Source organism: Macrosteles quadrilineatus, unplaced genomic scaffold (assembly GCF_028750875.1).
Source record: "Macrosteles quadrilineatus isolate MER2022 unplaced genomic scaffold, UCM_ALF_1.0 Scaffold_2__2_contigs__length_208266976, whole genome shotgun sequence".
Taxonomy (NCBI): Eukaryota; Metazoa; Arthropoda; class Insecta; order Hemiptera; family Cicadellidae; genus Macrosteles; species Macrosteles quadrilineatus.
This window is the reverse complement of record NW_026542595.1, coordinates 43,193,576-43,213,778: the sequence shown is the minus strand read 5'-3', so window position 1 is coordinate 43,213,778 and position 20,203 is coordinate 43,193,576. Positions and strand designations below refer to the sequence as shown.

The following is a 20,203-nucleotide window of genomic DNA, read 5'->3' as shown; positions in this document are numbered from 1 at the left end:
TATATATATTAGGAAATAAATCTGACAATTTTACAGGAATATTTTAGTAGAAATCTAGCCAGGTTAATGGAAATTTGCTTAGTCTGCAGGTTTGCTGCGGTGGAGATATTTGATATATTGATATTATTAATATCAAAACAAGGGAAGAGCTGCACAATTAATTGGCTCTCAACTCAAAATAAACAAATATGCATCACATGGCATTTTTATTCCAAAAATTTGATGAAGTGTGACCAAAAATCTTGATTTTTGCTATTTTCATGGAATTGCTGGAACAGAAAAAATACTCCCAGAAGATAATTTATCTATTACAGTTTTTCAGATCTTAAAGTAGGCCTAAATAAAAGTGCTATAGGAATTTAAAAAGTACAAAATAGTTATTAATGTAACAACAGTTTATATTTTTCCTACAGTTACTAAAAATCATATAAATAGTTGGTCTTTCAAACATTATAAAACACAGTTTTAGGTTAGGTTAAATCCAAGGTTGAAGGGGAATGCTGCACCAGCTGATCTATGTCAAAGTATCTATAAGTGTTGCCAACTTATTTTCAAGCACATATTACTAAAATAATAAAAGCTAATAAAAGCATACTGTTTTGTGTTGTTCGGTTGGAATACTGGAGTGTAGTACAACAATTATTGCGGCAAAAGTTAGAAACCAATCCTCTCAATTATCGTCCAGTTTCACTACTATCAAATTTTTCTAAGATTTTTGAAAAAGTTGTGTACGATTAATTAGTAGATTTTTAGAGAAAAATAAATTATTTGATTAAGATCAGCATGGGCTTAGGGCTGGAAGGACAACGACAACCGCTAGTGTAGATTTTGTGACATCAATAATTGAAAGTATAGATAAAAATATAAAACTTTGGGGATCTTTCTAGATCTTACTCGTCATGCTTTTGATAGTGTAAATAATTCAGAATTAATAAGAACATTACAACCCTTAGGAATAAAAAACCGCCAGATAGAATGGTTTAAATCATATCTTAATGATAGGAAACAATATACTGTCACAAAAGGGCTTAGTAAAAAAAATGTTATCAATTTCATCATTCAACAATGCAATCTATCAAGTACGGTATGAAGTACCTCAAGGTTCATCTATCCTAGGACCGCTTCTATTTTTGTGCTATATAAAACTACCTTACCTAGTTTTATTTCAGGAACAGATAGCAAAGTTTGCCTATATGCAGACAATAAACACCTTTTAGTGACAGGTAAAACTCTCGAAACTGTACAAAATTCTTATTCTCACTCTATTAACAAGATTAAAAACTTTTTTAACAGCAAAAATTTACTTTTAAATGAAAATAAAAAAGTTTTCCTTTGGTACAAATAAAAATACAAACAATAATGAGACAATTTTGAAGACTAATTCTAAAATTAATAAAGTAAATGATTTAACATTTTTAGGAATTATCATTGATAATAATTTAAGTTGGGACTCTCATGTCCAGCATGAGTACCCCATCTCATTTTTGTTGTAGGCAAAATTTCATCAGGCTTGTATGCTATTCGAAGGATGTCCTATGTCTGTGATCTTTCACCTCTAAAACTAGTGCATTATGCTTTTTACATTCATTTATATCATACGTAATTAGTGTGTACGGAGGGACCTCAAAATCAAACCTTAATCAAATAATTCTGTTACAAAAGAAAGCTATTAGATTATATGCTGCTAAGTTTAAATTGAAATGAAAGTGTATCGTACTGTATCATTTTTCTAATTTGGAAATCCTAACAGTGTTTGGAATTTATATATACGAGACAATAAAATATACAAAACAGCATCATTTACCAAAAATACAGTTAGAATTAAGTAGAAATACCAGTAATAGATACAACTAGTTGCTCTGCCCGTGCTTCGCTGTGGGGTGAGAATGAAGAAAAGAATAATTCGGTTTTTTAAACCTACTTTAAGAAACAGTTACAACACACTTACCATGAAACATATATTCAAAGCTCAATCATACTTATTAATTATTGAAATGCATATTTCTTAATGTTTTGCCATAACTTTATATAGTGTATTGCAATATATGCAAAAGTGTAATTCATTGACCACATGACACCAAGAAATAAATCTTCATAATAAACAAAATTAAATAGCAGAACGAAGCATACCAGCTGGGTTAGTAAATTTTCCTCATAAGAAATACATTGGGATTTTGATGGCCTGTGGGGCAAAGTCCGAGGTCTTTTATTACATGAATTGGTGAAAGGGAGAGTCTACACAAATATTACTTGATTTTGACACCTCGTTTGTAAAAATCCGTCCATTATTAACGGAGGAGTAGTGTTTCGTAGTAATCACCTTCACGTATTATAAGGATACCAGAAATGCACAATATGTTATACAAAACAGACATAATTTAGAATTTTATTTTAAAAAACACAGTGTATAGAGAGTCCTTAGATATATAAATTTTTAACCAAAAGATATAAAAAATGAATGTAATAGTTGGACATTTTACTTTAAACTAAAGAAATTTCTAGTAGAAAAAGCAATTTACTCCTTTGAGGAATTTTACAATTTAAAATATTGTGAATAGACAATAAGTGACTCACTGACTCTATTCATTGTACTGTACTTGTACATTTATGAATAAAGGAGATTTTGATTTTATTTGATTTGATGCAGCTATTCGCTACTTGGCAAGCTATAATCAGTGCAAGGAAGCCTTCTGTGTCAGGTAACTGTAAGAAAAATATATTCATTTTTAATTTTTGTAAAACTTTTTTACATTTTTTTTTATTTTTTGGCTGATTGCGCAATTGAAAGATGAACTCAGATTTAAAAATGTTGTTTTGTTTTCTTTTATGTAACATTAAATTTTCCACACTATAGGCTAGAGACTTTAATTTCTCAACTTAAATTTTTACGCACCACCCTACTAAGCATACCATCTAGACATATATCATCCTCATTAACACGTTCGCTACTGAGCGTCGCATTTATGCGATGCCGCGGTCATTGCCACAGACCGAGGTATACATTTGAATCTTACACATAGACCGGCTGTCACTTGGATAACAGTACACACAGACCACAGGCGAAAACCTGTAAAACAGTGATCATTTACATCGTAATACGTTACAATCGTGTTTGTAAATAATTTATTTGTTTTTTTATATTTTTTATAACCTTTTGTAATGTTGCATATTTGCGACGCCCGGTCTACAGCGAAGACAATAGTGAAAACTATCATAGTTTTCTTGAAATATACCAGACGTCGCATATATGCGACAGTTCATTTTTGTTTGTGTTTTGAGGTGAAAGTAAGTAAAAAAAAAGATTATTCAAGAACAGTTTATAACTGAACAAATACAAAAGTTACTATATAAGTTTATATATAAGTATTATCCTATGCAGCATACATACATACAGTGATGCAGAAAAGTAAAGACCAGTTTTTCCAACTATCATATGACGTCACCCACAGACCAAGCGACGCAGTTGTGCGTCAGACATCTCTGTAGACCACTGCAGGGAATTCAGTGCCTTCAAATAGACCATTACAAAGATATAAGCATTTTAATAACATTAGAACCCTGACGCAAATATGCAAAGGCAGTCTATGGGTGGAAACCGGCCGTCGCATATGTGCGTCGCTGGTCCATGTGAATGAAAAATTTCGTACTATTGCAGTAGCGAACGTATTAACTTCAATTCACAAAAAATGCTTCTGTAATTTGTTTTTTTTTTAAATACAGTTTTAGGAAAAAGCATTACCGATAATATACTGATCAATTTAACTTTTGCAACGTGTTTGTATATCGTATATCGCAGAAATAGAGCATGTCCTGTAAACTCAAAGTTGGCCGGCATCCATTTTATTAACATGTTAGCTATCTGAGAGCTCGTTAGTGTTTCATGTAGTTTATTGTTTTTAAGCATGAAACCTGGATGAAGTTTTTGGTGCTGGCTTTGGCATGTGTAAAAATTGTTGTAGTTTTGGGCTACAGTTGTAGCGTTTTAAATAGCTGAATAAATTTTGCCTGCCTATGCCAATGAACACGATTGATAATTTTATTGGCTGGCAGTACTGACAGACATGTGGATGGTATCAGACACTGTCAGGACCAACCAGCTGTAGTCTGTAAGCCTGTCATGCCTCTATCAGAACATTTTTAGTACAGTCAGACCTCACCATGGATCTTGTCAGCATGAGCATGGATCTTGTCAGTAAGTTTACATAATGACAAAAGAATACATCATTTTATATATACTCATTCAATAAGTTCAATTTTGGAAATTCATAACATTATAGACTTTTTATTTATTAAATACATCAGAATGAAAACTAAAAGTAAATAGTCATGAAAACATCTTGGTACTTTATACAAATCCAGCAACCTTTCAAAAATGACTTTTTAAAAGTCAGATCTAAAAATCTTACCTTTTTGTATCATGGTACATGGTAACCACAGTAGTTCCTTTGTAATCCATTTTAATATTTTTGTTTGAAGGAGAATATACTTATTATAGATGAATTTTTCACTTTCAGATACCAATTTACTATGATTAAATATTTTTTAAAGTGACAATAATGCTGAATATTTTATTAGATTATCTAATTCTGTTTCCACATTATAAGTACGTCTAATCTATTGTTTGTGCAGTTGGGGCAGCCTACCTTATAAATGGTTACATAAGCACCTATATAAATACACATATTTTTGTTCCATGATTTGCTGGCATTCAAAACTATAGGGTCCAAATTTTTGTCCCCATACATATAGCATTTGTATGATTTTAATTGTTAAGAGAGAGGTTTTATAAACCCCTGCTTAATGAATACCTTGACTTTTACCTCCTTTTTACTGAGACTGTTTTTACTGACTTTGATAAAGTACTTGGTTTTAATGATATTTTACACGTAATTTGTTTTGAATGTAGTATTTCATCCAACCAAGAATGAAGCTTTGAAATTAAACTATTCAGGATAGTAAAAATTCCAATAAAAAATTTGTACTGTATTATTTAGTTAAAAAGTTTTAAATTGTATAATTTATATTAATGGAACAAACTAAAAATTTTCAAAAGTATTTTCAATAATTTAACAAAGTTAAGACACAAGTTTATAGTCAAATTTTGTATGTAAGTGTAATACAATATGTTGAGCTGTAAGTGTACAGTTAATTAGGATGTAAATTTCAGGGAAAGAATCTCAAACAAGTCCTCCTAGCACTCCCGGTAAATCCCTCAGGAAGGGAGTAGCGGTGATACGGGGAGTGCAAATGGCTCTGGCATGGAGGAGGTTAGGTCTTCTACAACCAGAACTCGGAGGTAGACTGCCCCAAGTATTTGAAGTCGATGAATTTCCTGATTTCTTTGTAGATATAACTCTAAGAATGACGTGCGCCTTTTTAATTTCTAATGAAGTAAGCAAACAGTGTAATAATTCATTTATCCATTTAAGTTATACCTACTCAGAATTTATTGCACTTGCTCTGATATTGCAATAATGACAGTGAATATTTACAAATACCTTGCCAGCAGTTCTGAGATAACCAGACACCCAGTTTATTACTTAGCTTATTAATGCTGACAACGTATTTGTATTATTTGTTTAATTTATTCACTCAGTACATAATATACATTCTATCTCAAATAGTTAACCACATAAGCCTCACTTAGAAGCCTGTCCACAGCACTCATACTACTCATACTAGACATATAGTCGCTTAGTGTTCATTAGAGTGTTGTGAGACAGGCCTGACTAACCTAAACCGTTGTTATCTCCCAAGTCCCCCCTCTTGCATTTGTTCTAAGGTTATTCACATTTTTCAGGACCAAATTGTCTTGTTTTGTTGTATTGTGTTCTAAGTAGTGTTAGTACAGGTAAAACTCACCTAAGAAAACATAAAAAATAGTCCATTCATGAAACTTGCAGGAAACGTAGTAATTACCATTAGGTTTTGAAATCTGAAGAGTCCCTAGTGATTGTGGGGGTGGAAGTACCCTTTTATGGGGGTTAAAGTTTATGGGGGTAGTGATTTTGAGAACATTTTTATTTATGGGATCCAAGCAAGTGAGGTGTCGTTTTCCATGTTTCTTAGGATGCAGAATCGAAAAAGAACATAATAAAAGCAATATAACCAACAGTTTATTAGAAAAAGACAAATTTTTTAATGAAAAACTAAATATGTCAAATTAATTAAGGTAAAATAATCCAGTTAATATCAATTATTACAAAACTGGACATGAGTCTGTGTCACATGTTGAAGTTGTGAGGAAAAATAACCAAGAAACTGGTAGTTTCGCCTCTTTAACCACCACGTGTCATATTGTTCACCAGCTACTGATGCATCATCACCATCCATGGAATAGCGAGGGTCTCTAGCTCGTTCTTCTCCATCGACGTCTTGACTTGACACTGACAGCTAAGTGAGTATGGGTAGCAGAAAAATATTTCCGTTCTGGTGGTGATACTGCGACTTAGGGCGAAGATAATATATGAGACCAAGAATGTAAAACCGCTCGGACCCCAATTTTTAAGGACCTTGGTCGCCCGTAATGACGTCATCAATATGTCGCTCGTAAGAGAGTCCTGGGTCGCTATGAATTGGTTATACTGTAACACCAAAACGCCTAAACCGATTTTAATAAAATTTGGCTTACAAGTGCTCGAATACGATATATAATCCCAGTTTGTCAATGGTCGAGTTTGATTAGGTCTTTTCAAAATGGCGGCCGTTAATCACTAAAATAATTAAAAATTGTTTAGTGTTTTGTTTCATCAACTCTCTCCAGAAATCTGCAGCAATCTTTCATTTTCCTTGCAATCATAGGTCGTGATGCCGTCTCTGTATTTCCTGGAATAGGCAAAATACCAAATACCCCCACTGCAGCAAACCTGCAGATTAAGTGAGCTTCCATTTGCCTGATTTTATTTTCAATGAAATATATTTTAATTGAATTTAATTAGTACCTAGGTTTGCTGATACAGAGAGGATAATAAAGTGTGTTTTTTATTGAAATATTAATAGCCAAGGTCAAAATAAATAAATTTGCCAAGTTTTATCAAAATATATCCTTAAACGAGCAATTTACAACAGTTTACTTATTCTCCATAAGAATAAAATGAGAATGATAAATTTACAATTTTGGCATTTTCTCGGTAGGTAACCAATATTCGTACAAAAACACTTCAATAAACAAAATTATTGGTTTTTAAGGTATTCAAAATCATCATGGTATCCACAATTGTTTAGAGAGAAATTGGAAAATTTTATGAGTAGAGGGTTAATCATGACAAAACGCAATTTTGACCCCATAAATCCCCCCAAAAACCCCGTTCCCACGGTCTGATCATGCTGGATTGCGAACTCGTTAAAATCAATCTAAAGATGTTTTGTACTTTTCTATATGATATAACATCAAACTTTAACAGCGTTAATGACTGTAGACGTGGACTTTTTTAAGAACGTTAGCACGATAACTCAAGCAAAAATGACCCATTGTTGACGAAATTTGGTAAAAACGTGTAAACCTAAGTTTACTCGAACGAGTTTTTGAACCAGCATGATTGATCCATGAGAACAGGGTTTTCTGGGGGATTTATGGGGTAAAAATATTGGGTTTTCTCATGTTTGCCCCTCTAAACGTAAAATTTTCGAATTTCTCTCTAAGCCATTTTAAATACCATGATTGGATATTTTGCTAGTTTTGTATTTTGATAAAACTTGGAAAATTTATTTATTTTAACCTATTCATATTTTAATTAAAAACACACTTTATTACCCTCCCCGTAGCAGCAAACCTAGTAAACACTACTTAAACTTTAGGTTATGGAAATAGATTTAATTTAAAATCAAATCAGGCAAATGGAAACTCACTTAATCTGCAGGTTTGCTGCGGTGGGGGTATTTTGCCTATTCCATGAAATGCAGAAACGGCATCACAACCTGTCATTGCAAGGAAAATAAAAGATTGCTGCAGATTTCTGGAGAGAGTTGATAAAACAAAAGACTAAAAAATTTTTAATTATTTTAGTGATTAACGGCCGCCATTTTGAAATGACCTAATCAAACTCGACCATTGACAAACTGGGATTAGATATCGTATTCAAGCACTTGTATGCCAAATTTCATTAAAATCAGTTCAGGCATTTATTAATTCATAGCGACCCAGCATCCTCTTACGATCACCATATTGATGACGTCATTACGGACGACCAAGGTCCTTAAAATTGGGGTCCGAGCGGTTTTTACATTCTTGGTCTTATATATTATCTTCACCCTAAGTTGCTGGATCACCGCCAGAACTGAAATATTTATGCTACCCATGACGATGGAGAAGAACGAGTTAGAGACCCTCTCACCATTCCATGGATGGTGAAGATGCATCAGTAGCTGATGAACAATATGACACGTGGTGGTTAAAGAGGCGAAACTACCAGTTTCTTGGTTAATTTTCCTCACAACTTTAACATATGACACAGACTCATAGTCAATTTTGTAATACAGTAATTTATATTAACTGGATTATTTTACCTTAATTAATTAGTCATATTTAGTTTTTCATTAAAAAATTAGTCTTTTTCTAATAAACTGTTGGTTGTATTGCTTTTATTTTGTTATTTTTAGATTCTGCATCCTAAGAAACATAGAAAACGACACCTCACTTGCTTGGATCCCATAAATAAAAATTGTCTCATAATCACTACCCCCATAAACTTTAAACCCCATAAAATTGTACTTCCAATCCCACAATCACTAGGGACTCTTCAGATTTCAAAACCTAATGGTAATTACTACGTTTCCTGCAAGTTTCATGAATGGACTAATTTTTATGTTTTCTTCTGGTTTTTTAGTATAATTTTACCTGTACTATGTGTGGCTGACCTTTAAGTACAATCCATGTTGAAGCATACAAACTTATAGACATGTAGTGTAAGAGCCTACTGCCTAAGCTGTGATTTGTGCCAGATGTAATGTTGTTATTGATATAATGTTTTGCTTGCTTGATTATTTTTTGTTAATGTTAACATTTGTATGAAGAGGGTCTATGATTTTTCACCACACTATGATGTTTTCAGCTGTTTTACATACGTTAATTGGTGGCTGAAAGTTACTTTTGCTGGCCATTCCAGCTGTCATCGTCATTTTTGGGGACCGAGCAGGTTTTTACATCGCTAGGGCCGCAAAATCAGCTGCCTGCTTACTTTCATAACACATGAATGCATATTAAATACAACTAGGTGAAACCCGTCGAAATCGACGGTTACTTACATTAATTCATCTAACTGCGATAAATTGGGTGAAATATACATATTTTGAGCATTTAGCATTGATTAAAGAGTAATAGGTGTAAAAACAATAATGATATTAATTGAGTTAGTTGCCAAATTTGGTTGATCATTCAATGAATAAAATATTCCCCATACCGTACGTCATCGGAGTTATTTTTACTATATTATTATGGTATCTCTTCATTTGGAAGAACCTCTAAATAGTATTAAAATCGTATTGGTGGATCTTTTGTAAACACTTCCGTGATGTCATCAGTGCAATATGATTTTATTTCAAAAGAAAATGTTTTTTGGGTAGACATATTCTACTTTTAAAGGGAGGTATATCCGTTACAGTGTAAGTTTGATTTTTCCTTCGTCACGTCGCGTCAGTTCATATCTTACTTCTGTGCCAATGAATGAACCCTCTAGCATTGTTTTGAGAAATTGATAGTGGGGTTACTGTTAAAGCTGGAATTCCTTGACACGGGGGATGTCAGTTAGTTGTCTCATCCTTATCAATAACATTAAGTTGTCAATATTATCTCTCTACGGATTGTTAGGTGTAGTGGAATACTTGAAGTGAAGTTGGCTTTTATTCTTGAACTGTTAGGGGCCTCCTTGTGTTCATATGGTCTTGCGGCTTCATTGGCAACAAATAATGCTAATGACATAGCAATGTGACATTTCCCAAAAGCAAAACTACTGTAAATTGGCTGTTACATATATATTGACGTTTACATATTGTTAATCAACGTATCTTATAAAGGATTATGTGATCTAGTTTAAAAGGAATGACCTATCTGTCATGACAGGAGCTGCATAAATAGTATTTTCTCTTTGTACCATATTTTACAGCCAAAATGTTGTGTTATTTTCATTAATGTTACCAACCCAGTGTGCCAAAGTCCGTAATATAGGCAGGTGCAAATAATTTGTCAAGATGGGTACCATTTTAGGCAAGGTTTCTATGTTTGGATTTTATTAGACACGATGAGAGCAGATATTTCTACATAAATATTTGATATGTGTAGAATAATATGATAAAATGTAGGCAAAAGTGGTGAAAAAGGCAGACACCAACCCGTACAATAAATATAAGATAGTTCAATAAGAAATAATTTAAGAATTGCTGTGATAAAAGGATTTTCCACTGATTTCGTAATCGAACGTTATATTGCAAAACATGACATGATAAAGAAGAAAATTAAAATGCTTCTTTTGGACAATTCAGTAACTCCCAATTATTAATGTGTCTTGTGTAAAATACAATTTACAAATTAACAGCTGTTTGATTAAAAAGTATTCATGGCCAAAATATAAACAAATCTGTAGAGGGATCTTTAAAGGCTTCTGGGGCAGAGCCCTAAGGGAATTTACTTCGTTTTTCTTTTGATAACTCATCTACAGACCAAGACCTTTCTTTTGACACCCCTACCAAGTTTCTACGCCCAGCCGTTCTCTCAAATTAGTGGAGACAAAGTTTCCAATTGAATATTTAGATTCCCCCATGTTAATCTTATGGGAGAAACTCCAACTTTTATGGCCTGTAGGGCAAAGCCCGAGGATTTTTATTACACGAATTTGTGAAAGGGGGCATCTACACAAAAAGTACTTTATTTTGACACGTCGTTTGTAAAAATCCGTCCATTATTATCGGAGGAGTAGTGTTTTGTAGAAATCGCCTTCACGTATTATATATAAGGATATCAGTATCCATAGCATTGCAATAGAATTGTTTTATTGTCACCACTGCCTAGCAACTATTTATTATTATTTTTGCTGATTTTCTCAAATTATTTTCTCTAACCTAAAAGTTGTAGTTGTGTTGACTATTAGTGTGCATTAGTGGTAATAGGGTATAGTGTGGTGAAAAATAGTGTTTGTACCACGGACCGAAATGGTTTTGCAGCTCTCTCAACTTCGTTTCGAACTTAAACTATCTTGAGCCGGCAAAACCTCATTTTTGGCCCTAGGTACGAATATACTATTGCCTCCTGAAAACAAAAGTTTACCCTATATTTTAAACAATACCGGTAGATAAAATTAACTTATTTAACTTTATTAACATAATAATTACTAATTAGGTGTGCAAAGTTTTTGTGATATATTTGACGCCCGAAGGAACAAACAAGAGTTTTTATACTTATATGTATAGATAATGATGAAAAAACAGATGCTATAGTTTAAGAGGTAAATTGTCCTTTCAGTCCTGGTTATAAGTTGTATAGCAAAACTTGTATTCAACAAAAGTCAGTAATTCTCAACAATACACTCTGACAGAGGCTCAATTCAACTGTGTTAATTTTCCTAAAAAAACTGACTTTTTTAACCTAAACAAGCTGATGGGATATCTGCTTCTATCAAAATTAAAGCCAGAACCATCCAATACTACAAGTTCAAAGTAAAATTAAAAATTATATGATAAAAATTCTTCAAGTAATACATATATAACAAACTCATTTTCTAAATTATTAAGCTACTGTAAGTGCAAGGGCCATATGTACAGCTCCATAGTTTGTGAGTGCGCAGCAACAAGGCTCCTTGTCACTTTCTTTGTGAACAGAATGACACCATTTGCAGCTCTATTGCTGACGTGTACGCTTAGCTATGTGTGTTTTGAAAAAAATCATATTACAGTATTGATGAATGTCCCACAGCGTGCAAAATCAGTGAGTAATAAGTTTTTTTTTATTACAAGAAACATATCCGATGCTGACTTTCATCACCAGATGACTGAAGAACAATGATAGAGGGGAGAGTGCAGAAATGGGTTATGGAATACAAAAATTACCGTGAAAATGTTCCATTTTCAAATGGATTGTGTTTTGGTGGGTACCTACCCAGACTTCCCACAGAGGACCACAATGAGAAAAGGTTTTCATAGCTATTTTTGCACTCCATAACCCATACGCACTTTATCCTTACTCATTACATTAGGACCATAACCTTCAGTTATCTGGTGATGAATGTTGGCATTGTATGTTTCTTATAATCAAAAAATGTATCACTGACCTTATCTCGCACACGGCGGCGGGTCATTCAAAAATTTGAAGATTTTTAAAACACACAGCAAGCGTACACATCAGCTACAGAGCTGCAAATGGTGTCATTCAGTTCAAAAATGATAACTGTAAGCGACAAGTAGCCTCGTTGCGGCGTACACCCAAACTACGAGCTGAATGCCCCTTTCTTAAAAAATGGCCCTCACATTATTAAGAAATTCATTCATATATTTCATGAATGTTCCAATTCTTGCTTGTGTGAATCAACATGATCTGCCACACTGGTTTCAGAGGAGGAAATGGAGCGACGAGTGTCATGCTGGAACTCGCTCAGTCTGGAGTCAGCAATGAATATCTACAAACCTGGAGATCCTTATGACCCATCAGGCAGCAAGCGTCGTCGGCCTAACACGGTAGACCAATGTGTGAAAAACAAGCTTGCTAACTGTATTAGCCATTGGATGTGCTATTACTAACTGTCTGTTAGTGTTAGTTGGCAGAATTCTAAGTCAGAATGCACTTTTGCAATGTTATTTATTAATCATAGTTCTGTTGTGGGAACATTCCCTAAACATCTGTCCCCGTGTAAGAACTGCTGTAGGAACTTTAATTTATATGTATGAAATGCTGTGGGATCCGTCTCATCATTTACTATCAATAGTCAAAGGTCTCATAAATATCATACATAAAATGGTATTTTGGGTGAATAAAAGTTGTGATAATTATATGAGGTTGGCAAAGCTTCTTCAAATCAAATTAAATCAAAAAGTTCTTTATTTACTTCATGCACATTCCTACACATAAATAGTGTCAATCATCATAGTTATAAAAATCACCGTTCGAACCTCAACTATTAAACACAATCATCCTCATACACATTTTGCGCTAGAAATTTTTGAAAAATTGATTTTGTTATCAGTGTAGTGGTAACAAACTGATTGATAACTTTATAATCACAGTAAAGTAAGAAAAGGAAAGAGAAGGAAAGTAAATGGGGTTCCCCTGGGGTCAAGGGTCTGGGAAAGTGTAAGGTAGGCCATTGATATTTCAAAAGTCCCGTGTGTAGTTGTGGAGTAAATGGCTTGAATTAATTTATCCATCAGCTGTAGATTGGTTAGTCTGTGCCCAAAAATAGATGAGCAGATCAGAACTGTTCACTGTTCAGTGTTCAGATAAAACCCTTGTTAGCAGGGCAATATTCATAGGATTATTGATTCTCCATTTTTAGTCAACATCTGACCAATTAAACAGGTGAGTAGTTATGTTCTAAAAGAAATACTGATCAATTAAACAAAATGGTGTCAATTTAAATGGACTGATGAGCTAACAATAGGCACCTGTCAAACTGCGCACTTCCCAAATCAGTCACCAGAGGCGCTACTCTGCTGCGGCTCTTAATTAATAACCAAAATTGTTTGGGCTAAGCACCTTTGTTATTGTATTGTAGATGAGTGTTATTTAACTGCCCAGATAATTTTCTGTAAGGTGATTGATCAAGCTTAAAACTTTTTTGGCAAGATGAACTCAAGATGAGCAGTCCACTTTTATCGAGCAACATATTTGGTTAAAGTAAGTGTTCATATTAAGTATAAAAATCTTGAATTAGTTTGGTCAGTAACATTAAATTATAGGTTTGATTAGTTTTATTCACTCTTAGTTAATACAACTATGTATTTCCATTTATTAATACAAAAATGCCTCATTTTGTTGTTATTTTTTTGTACTGTATCGAGTTAAATTTTAAATTTTAAATTTCAAAAATAAAGTATGCTACATTAACTATACTTGCTCAAATGAATGTTTTTTTTTCAAATAACTGTCCCATTAAATAAAATCTTTTTAGAGTTCACTTAGTTTACTAAAGATCACAGTGTGAATAACATTTTTTTAAATGTCTCATAATAATTTTTATAAGTTATAAATCATATGTCAGGGACTAACCAATCACTTTTTTTTATACATGAATCACAGCTAGCTTATCTTAAAACAATGACAGGTAAGTTATAGATCACACACACAAGACACAGAAAATTTACAATATATTTCGGCCCCTGGGGGACTTTTGATACTTGACTTCAGTAATATTGTAAATGTAAAACAAATTCTTATTATTGAAAATGCTTAGGGTTTATTTAAAATTATTTATATGAAAATGATTTCTAAAACTTGTATACTTTTAGAATGTCTTACTTTCTTAGTATGTTTTATGCAGTTTTACATTCTGAAATAAAATTTAGTGTAAGAGAAACAAATTACTTTTAGATTACCATTTAGAAGATGATACCAAGAAGCAATTAATCAATTACCGGTAATGATTATTGATGATGACTTTTGATGAATGATAAACATGGGTTTTGAAATACATCAGTATTTAGCTGATCTGACCTTACTTTTGGGCTCTCATCAAATTTTTTATGAATTTAGCTTGATATGATGTCTATTTTATATTGTATTAAGTTTTTTCCGTTTTTTAAGTGATTGAGTTGAGGCAATGTCGACATAGGTACCTATTTTGTAAGGCTACAATTTTTCAAAATAAATCTTTTTAATAAGCATTTTTATAAAACTTGTGTATAAAGGTGTTTGCTGTAACACTCATAAAATAAAAAATGTTAACTCTTGTTTTTGATAAATACATGTAAAATCATGTGTAGCCTTGGTTAGGATTGACATTGTCTGTTGCGGTGTAGGATGGACTCCTGGGGTCATTTGTCTGTGGAGGTGACAGCGGGCGGAGCTCTCTCAACAAGAGATGAGCGAGGCAGTCACAGGTTGCCAAAAACGGTAAAACTTCTGTCCCACCCCTCAAAACTCCCGTAAAAACTGGTCTGTATCCACTACCTTGTATTTGCACTCTCCAAAAAACACATTCCATAGCAGTTGTTCTTAACTTTCAAACCATTAAAATGTAGGGCTCCACTTCCAATTCTTCATAAAAATTGTTTTAACTGTGCGTGGTTTGAGAAAAATAGGGATCTTTTGTGAAAATATTTATTCATTTAGTACGGGCAAACATTGGAAAATTAACTGGAGAATACTGAAAGCTCTTTATTTCCATAAACCCACATTGTGGGAAAAAATCTCTATTGTTTCAGGACAGAAACAAGTATACACTTGGAAGTGATTTAAAGACAGAGTCCATATTTTTACATTAAATACCTATTATTTATATTGAATTGTTTGAGTAGCCAAGTGATTAATGTGACCAAATCTGAAGGTTTTGGTTGGTTTCAATTCAAACAAGTTCAATACTAATCTAATGCCATTTGTGATTGGGCTTACTAACAGTGCGGTTCCAAGGGGTAGGGGTTTTAGGGGCTAGCCATCCGCCCGTTGGACTCTGGAAATATGATTTTAAATTTTGCCATAAAAACATAGTTAACAGAGTTTTTTTTGCATTAAAAATGGCCTCAATAAGTCACCAAACACCTTAAAAATAGCAAATTATCTGGGGGAGGACCTCTGGACCCTACTCTTGGTGTGCAACGGCCCTGTTCGCCCCCCTCTTTGACAAGGTCTTTGAACTGCCACTGCTTGAAACTAATGATGCAACATATAAAAAATGAATACTAGATTGGAACAAGACCAGTGTTTGTAACCTACTGTTTCCTAAAAGAAAAAAAAACAAAAAACACTAATGGCTCAATTAGATGTACAAAAATTAAAATATTGTGTTTTCAGCTTTGATGTCATTACTAAAACAGATTTTGAATTTAAATTTTTAGATCATTATAATATTTTTTTTCTGTTTCCATACATTTAAAACCGAATTATCTTTACACCACTCCTAATCTTGATTAAGCCAGATCAATAAACAGAATAGTTATTAGTATATTATAATTACAGTCGAACCTCTATAAGACAAATTTCAAGGGATAGAGGAAAAAATTTTAATCGAGGTATTCTCAATACAGAGGTTTAATACTGCCGTTATTCGTCTTATAGAAGTTTCTCCTCTGCGGCATGTGCCAAACAATGACTGAGGAAGGAAGAGGGATGGGTGGGGGTTTCATGTTGAGACAAGCTTCTGTTTGTTTTGAAAACTACATACTATCAAGGTTAAGAACATAAGAAATTTGTCTTATAGAGGTCGCATTCGTCTTGTATAGGATTTATATTCGTTGTACAATATATATATGTTAAGCAACTGAGACTGAACTGTGATGAAACTGTGAAAAAAATTTGCCATGAGTTTTATTCATCACAATTTTGTAATTTGCTATTCTAGAAGTTTGTTTTATTGAATTTTAAGTAGTACGGTATTCCTTTACTTTGATTTGAAATCACAAAAACCCCTTTTAGATAACTCACTAACCTAGCTAAGTGGTTTATATTTTCATTCTATGCTTCATGATTAATAATATATAAGTTACTAGCTGTATCCGCGGGCTTTGCCCCGTTTAACTTCATAAGTGAGCTCGTTCGCATGGCTCAATCATGTCCTGGTTGAAGTTCGTTCGCTACGCTCACTCACTTTTAGGTTGGAGCTTGTTCGCTGCGCTCACTTGCCTTTAGGTTAGCTCGTTCGCTACGCTAACTCGCCTCCAGGTTGAAGTTCGTTCGCTACGCTCACACACCTTTTGGTTGCAAATTAGCTGTTGTCATGAATGTAAAAGAAAAAATAGTGCTGCACCCTGTTGGTAATCCTTGTAACTTTAATGCTATTGAACATCATAGACAGAACCAACTTGTTAAGTTGAAACAGCTGTTAAGATTCATTAATTCCTTTTGAATATGACAAATCATTAGGTTAACATGGGAAACTCCAGAGCCACTGGGGCGGAGCCCAAGAGTCCGATCAGAATAAAAACATCATAGTTTTCCTATTTAATGCCTAAAGAATCAGTGTACCAAATTTTAGCCTCCTAGGTACATGGGAAGTAAGAGAATTAGTGATGAGTGAGTCAGTCAGTGAGGGCTTTGCCTTTTATATATATAGATAAACTCCACAGACACCAGTTTTAAACACTTTAAGTTCCGTGCCACCTGAAGAAGTAAATCTGTGCACAAATATTTGTAATAAATTTTAAACTGAATAAGATAGAATAACAAAAACATCTTCAATAACACAATACTATTATTTTTTTTCAATCCATAAAAATATAATATAAAACATAATATTGAACCTCTTGTATGTTTTGTCACAGGAGAGTTTTTGTTAGCTTCTTACCTGATTTGTTTCAGTAATATAAACACTGTTCACAAATTTTGTTTACTGAGTATTGTAGAAAATGAACTGCTTTATTAAACTTTTTCTACAAAACTGCCAGTTTTGGATTTGTCGCTTTCATTTTCAATTTATTTTTTACTTTTTTTAATAGGGAATGAGCTATTACCGTAGGTCTCATGGTAAGACCTTGACCCGGGACCAATTTAATTTTTCGTTTTGAGGTCCCCAAAGGCCATAAACAATCTCCGTTCAAATTCATATACATATAATATCCGTTAGCGTGATAACTGGAGCAAAAATGATCAGATTTCGATGAAATTTGGTTCAAACGTGTAAACTTGCGTTTATTCGAACCAGCATAATCGGACTATGAGAATGGGGGTTTATATTACAGTAGTTTTATGTAGTTTTATGGGGTAAAAATTGATTTTTCCCATTTTAACTCTAAAAACACAAAATTTTACAAATTCTTTCCAAGTCATTTTGTAGAGTAAAAAAAAATTTTTGTATGTTGAAGTATCGTTGTATGCCCAACATTTAAGGAGATAATTCAAAACATTTAAAATTTAAAATTACCATGTTATTCTCATGGTGAATAACATAAAATGTTGTAGTTTGCTTGTTGATGGAAATGTTTTAATTAAATGTGGCAATTTTGTTTATTTTATTCTAAGCTATCAAGATTTCAATATAAAACACACCTAATTACCCTTCTATGTAGTAACAAACCTAAGGAATCACTAAAATTATATTATTTAAATACAGTAGACTCCCTCTTATCCGGACAACTTTTAACCGGACATCGGTTTAACCGGACTACATTCGGCAGAAATGACACCTCTTTTATCTGGACGATTTTTATCAGTATATCGGTTTAACCGGACTAGATTGACAGGAAGTGGGCAGTACTGAAACGACTGTTCTCGTGGGAAAGATTTGAGGCCAGTGATCACGTGTCTAAATGCGTCATAATCACTATATAGGCTTGTACAATATGCATTTAGACAGTCCGTTTTAACGAGTTTTCAGGGGCGTCGGTTTAACCGGAAAAACCGTTATCCGGACTGGCCTCGGCCCCGAGGAGTCCGGATAAGAGGGAGTCTTCTGCAGGAAATATATCTGACAATTTTAAGGGAATATATTAGTAGAAATCCAGCCAGGTAAATGGAAATTCGCTTCTTCTGCAGGTTTGCTGTGGCGGGGTATTTTGGTTTTTTACATAGTATGAAAAAAAGTATTGTTTCATCAAAATTTTCAAGTTGGAGTTTTGAATATGTCGGTTTTGGGTCCCCCTGAATCCAAGAAAAGTGGTTTTCGAAATGATGTCTGTGTGTGTGAGTGTGTGAGTATGTGTGTATGTGTACAGAGCTACAGACCACACCTGTATTCCAATTTTCAATAAGTTTGGTATGTAGGTACCAACCCAAGGTAACTCAAGACGTTTTTTGAGTTTTTTTTTATGGTGATTTTTCCTTAAAAACCCAAAAATAGCGGAAAAATTTATTTTTTCATAAAATGACCTTAACGATTTTAATAAAAAATTAGTATGTTGTAGCCCTTTAAATTCTGAACAAAATGGTAGAACTCCAATTCCTGTAAAACTTACGGTTCAAACGTTATTGTAACTTGTGTTATTTTCCCATGAAAACCCATGAAAAACAAAACAATTTATTTTAACCGGTTCTGATTTAAATTCTTCTGTTATAGTCCTTATAGTTCTAAAAAAATAGTACAAATTTCTGTAAACATTATGGTTCAAAAGTTAATGCAACTTTTGACAAGCTAGTGGGAGAAAGTATGTGTCAGATTGCTGATACCGTTTATTTAACATCTTTTAGTAGGCTCTAAGCCCAATACAAAGATTTATTTGAAGCAAATTTGTTTGTACAAATTCTACCTGTAAGAGATTACCTTACGTGCAGTGAAAGGAGGAAGTTTGCATATGTTCACAGAAAACAGAGAAATGAGACATTTGCCAAAGTTTTCAGCATAATGTGGAGAGGGTAGGGCAAATGTCCAAGATGACTGAACCGCTGTCTGGTCTAAAATTATATTGCATTATCACCGAGTTTTTCACATTCAAAATGTTGTTTAACTTATATTAAAAAATCATGAGATTAGTTTTTGTTTGGTACAGAGCAAAAGATTATTAAATGGCTTGTGTTTTAGCCGTTTGCACATAAAACTATCATAATGTTATGTTCTTAGCAATGTAATAATAGGGTTCCCAGGGACCCTCCATCAAAAAAGAGGACAAAATTACTCACCAAGGGTGGTCCTAGACATATATTTGGGGGGGGGGGTCACCGGGGGGCCTGGGGGGTATTTTTATTTTTTAAAGGTCAAGAAATGTTAAAAAATAAACTTGTACTCGTATAATGTCATGTTTTTTTTGTTTTTTTTTTATTGAGACTTGTGGTTTTAATATCAAAGGAATACCGCAACATTACAACACATTCAAGCATGTTTGATTTACAAAAAACACCCTGGTGCCAATGTGCATGCTAAACAGAAATTGTCCAAAATCAGACCATGATTTTGAACCAGAGAACTTATTTTATCTAAGAAGTGTTTAAGAACTAGCACCCAACACGACTGCATTATACCTGCCCAGCAAGCAACAGTTCATGTCGACCACGCTTAAAACGAGTAAACTTTTCTTTCAACTTTTCTGAAAATACACATTTTCTTTTCGGCATTAGGGTAGGCCCTAGGGACGATCAACACGGACAAATTAAAAAGTAAGATAATTATTTTTTAAGTAGGCATGTAACATGTAACGTAAA

At 33.5% G+C, this 20,203-nt stretch overlaps 1 protein-coding gene across 5 annotated transcripts in view; it reads left to right on the top strand.

The window, feature by feature from the left end:
- Positions 1 to 4,155: 4,155 nt before the first annotated feature.
- The window catches only part of LOC128986749 (F-box/LRR-repeat protein 2), a 42,098-nt gene continuing 26,050 nt past the window's right edge, over positions 4,156 to 20,203 (top strand). For 2 of the 5 annotated variants that reach the window (XR_008490151.1, XM_054407259.1), the window contains exons 1-3: positions 4,156 to 4,192; positions 5,168 to 5,296; positions 12,539 to 12,660. Coding sequence is in view for 4 of the 5 variants with exons in the window: in XM_054407259.1 (XP_054263234.1) it covers positions 4,159 to 4,192; positions 5,168 to 5,296; positions 12,539 to 12,660 (285 nt within the window). In the remaining variant the exon portion in view is untranslated. Of the gene's footprint in view, positions 4,193 to 5,167; positions 5,297 to 12,538; positions 12,661 to 13,479; positions 13,499 to 13,643; positions 13,817 to 14,937; positions 15,032 to 20,203 lie in introns of those variants that run through there. The other 3 variants (XM_054407260.1, XM_054407263.1, XM_054407262.1) reach the window with 3 other exon arrangements.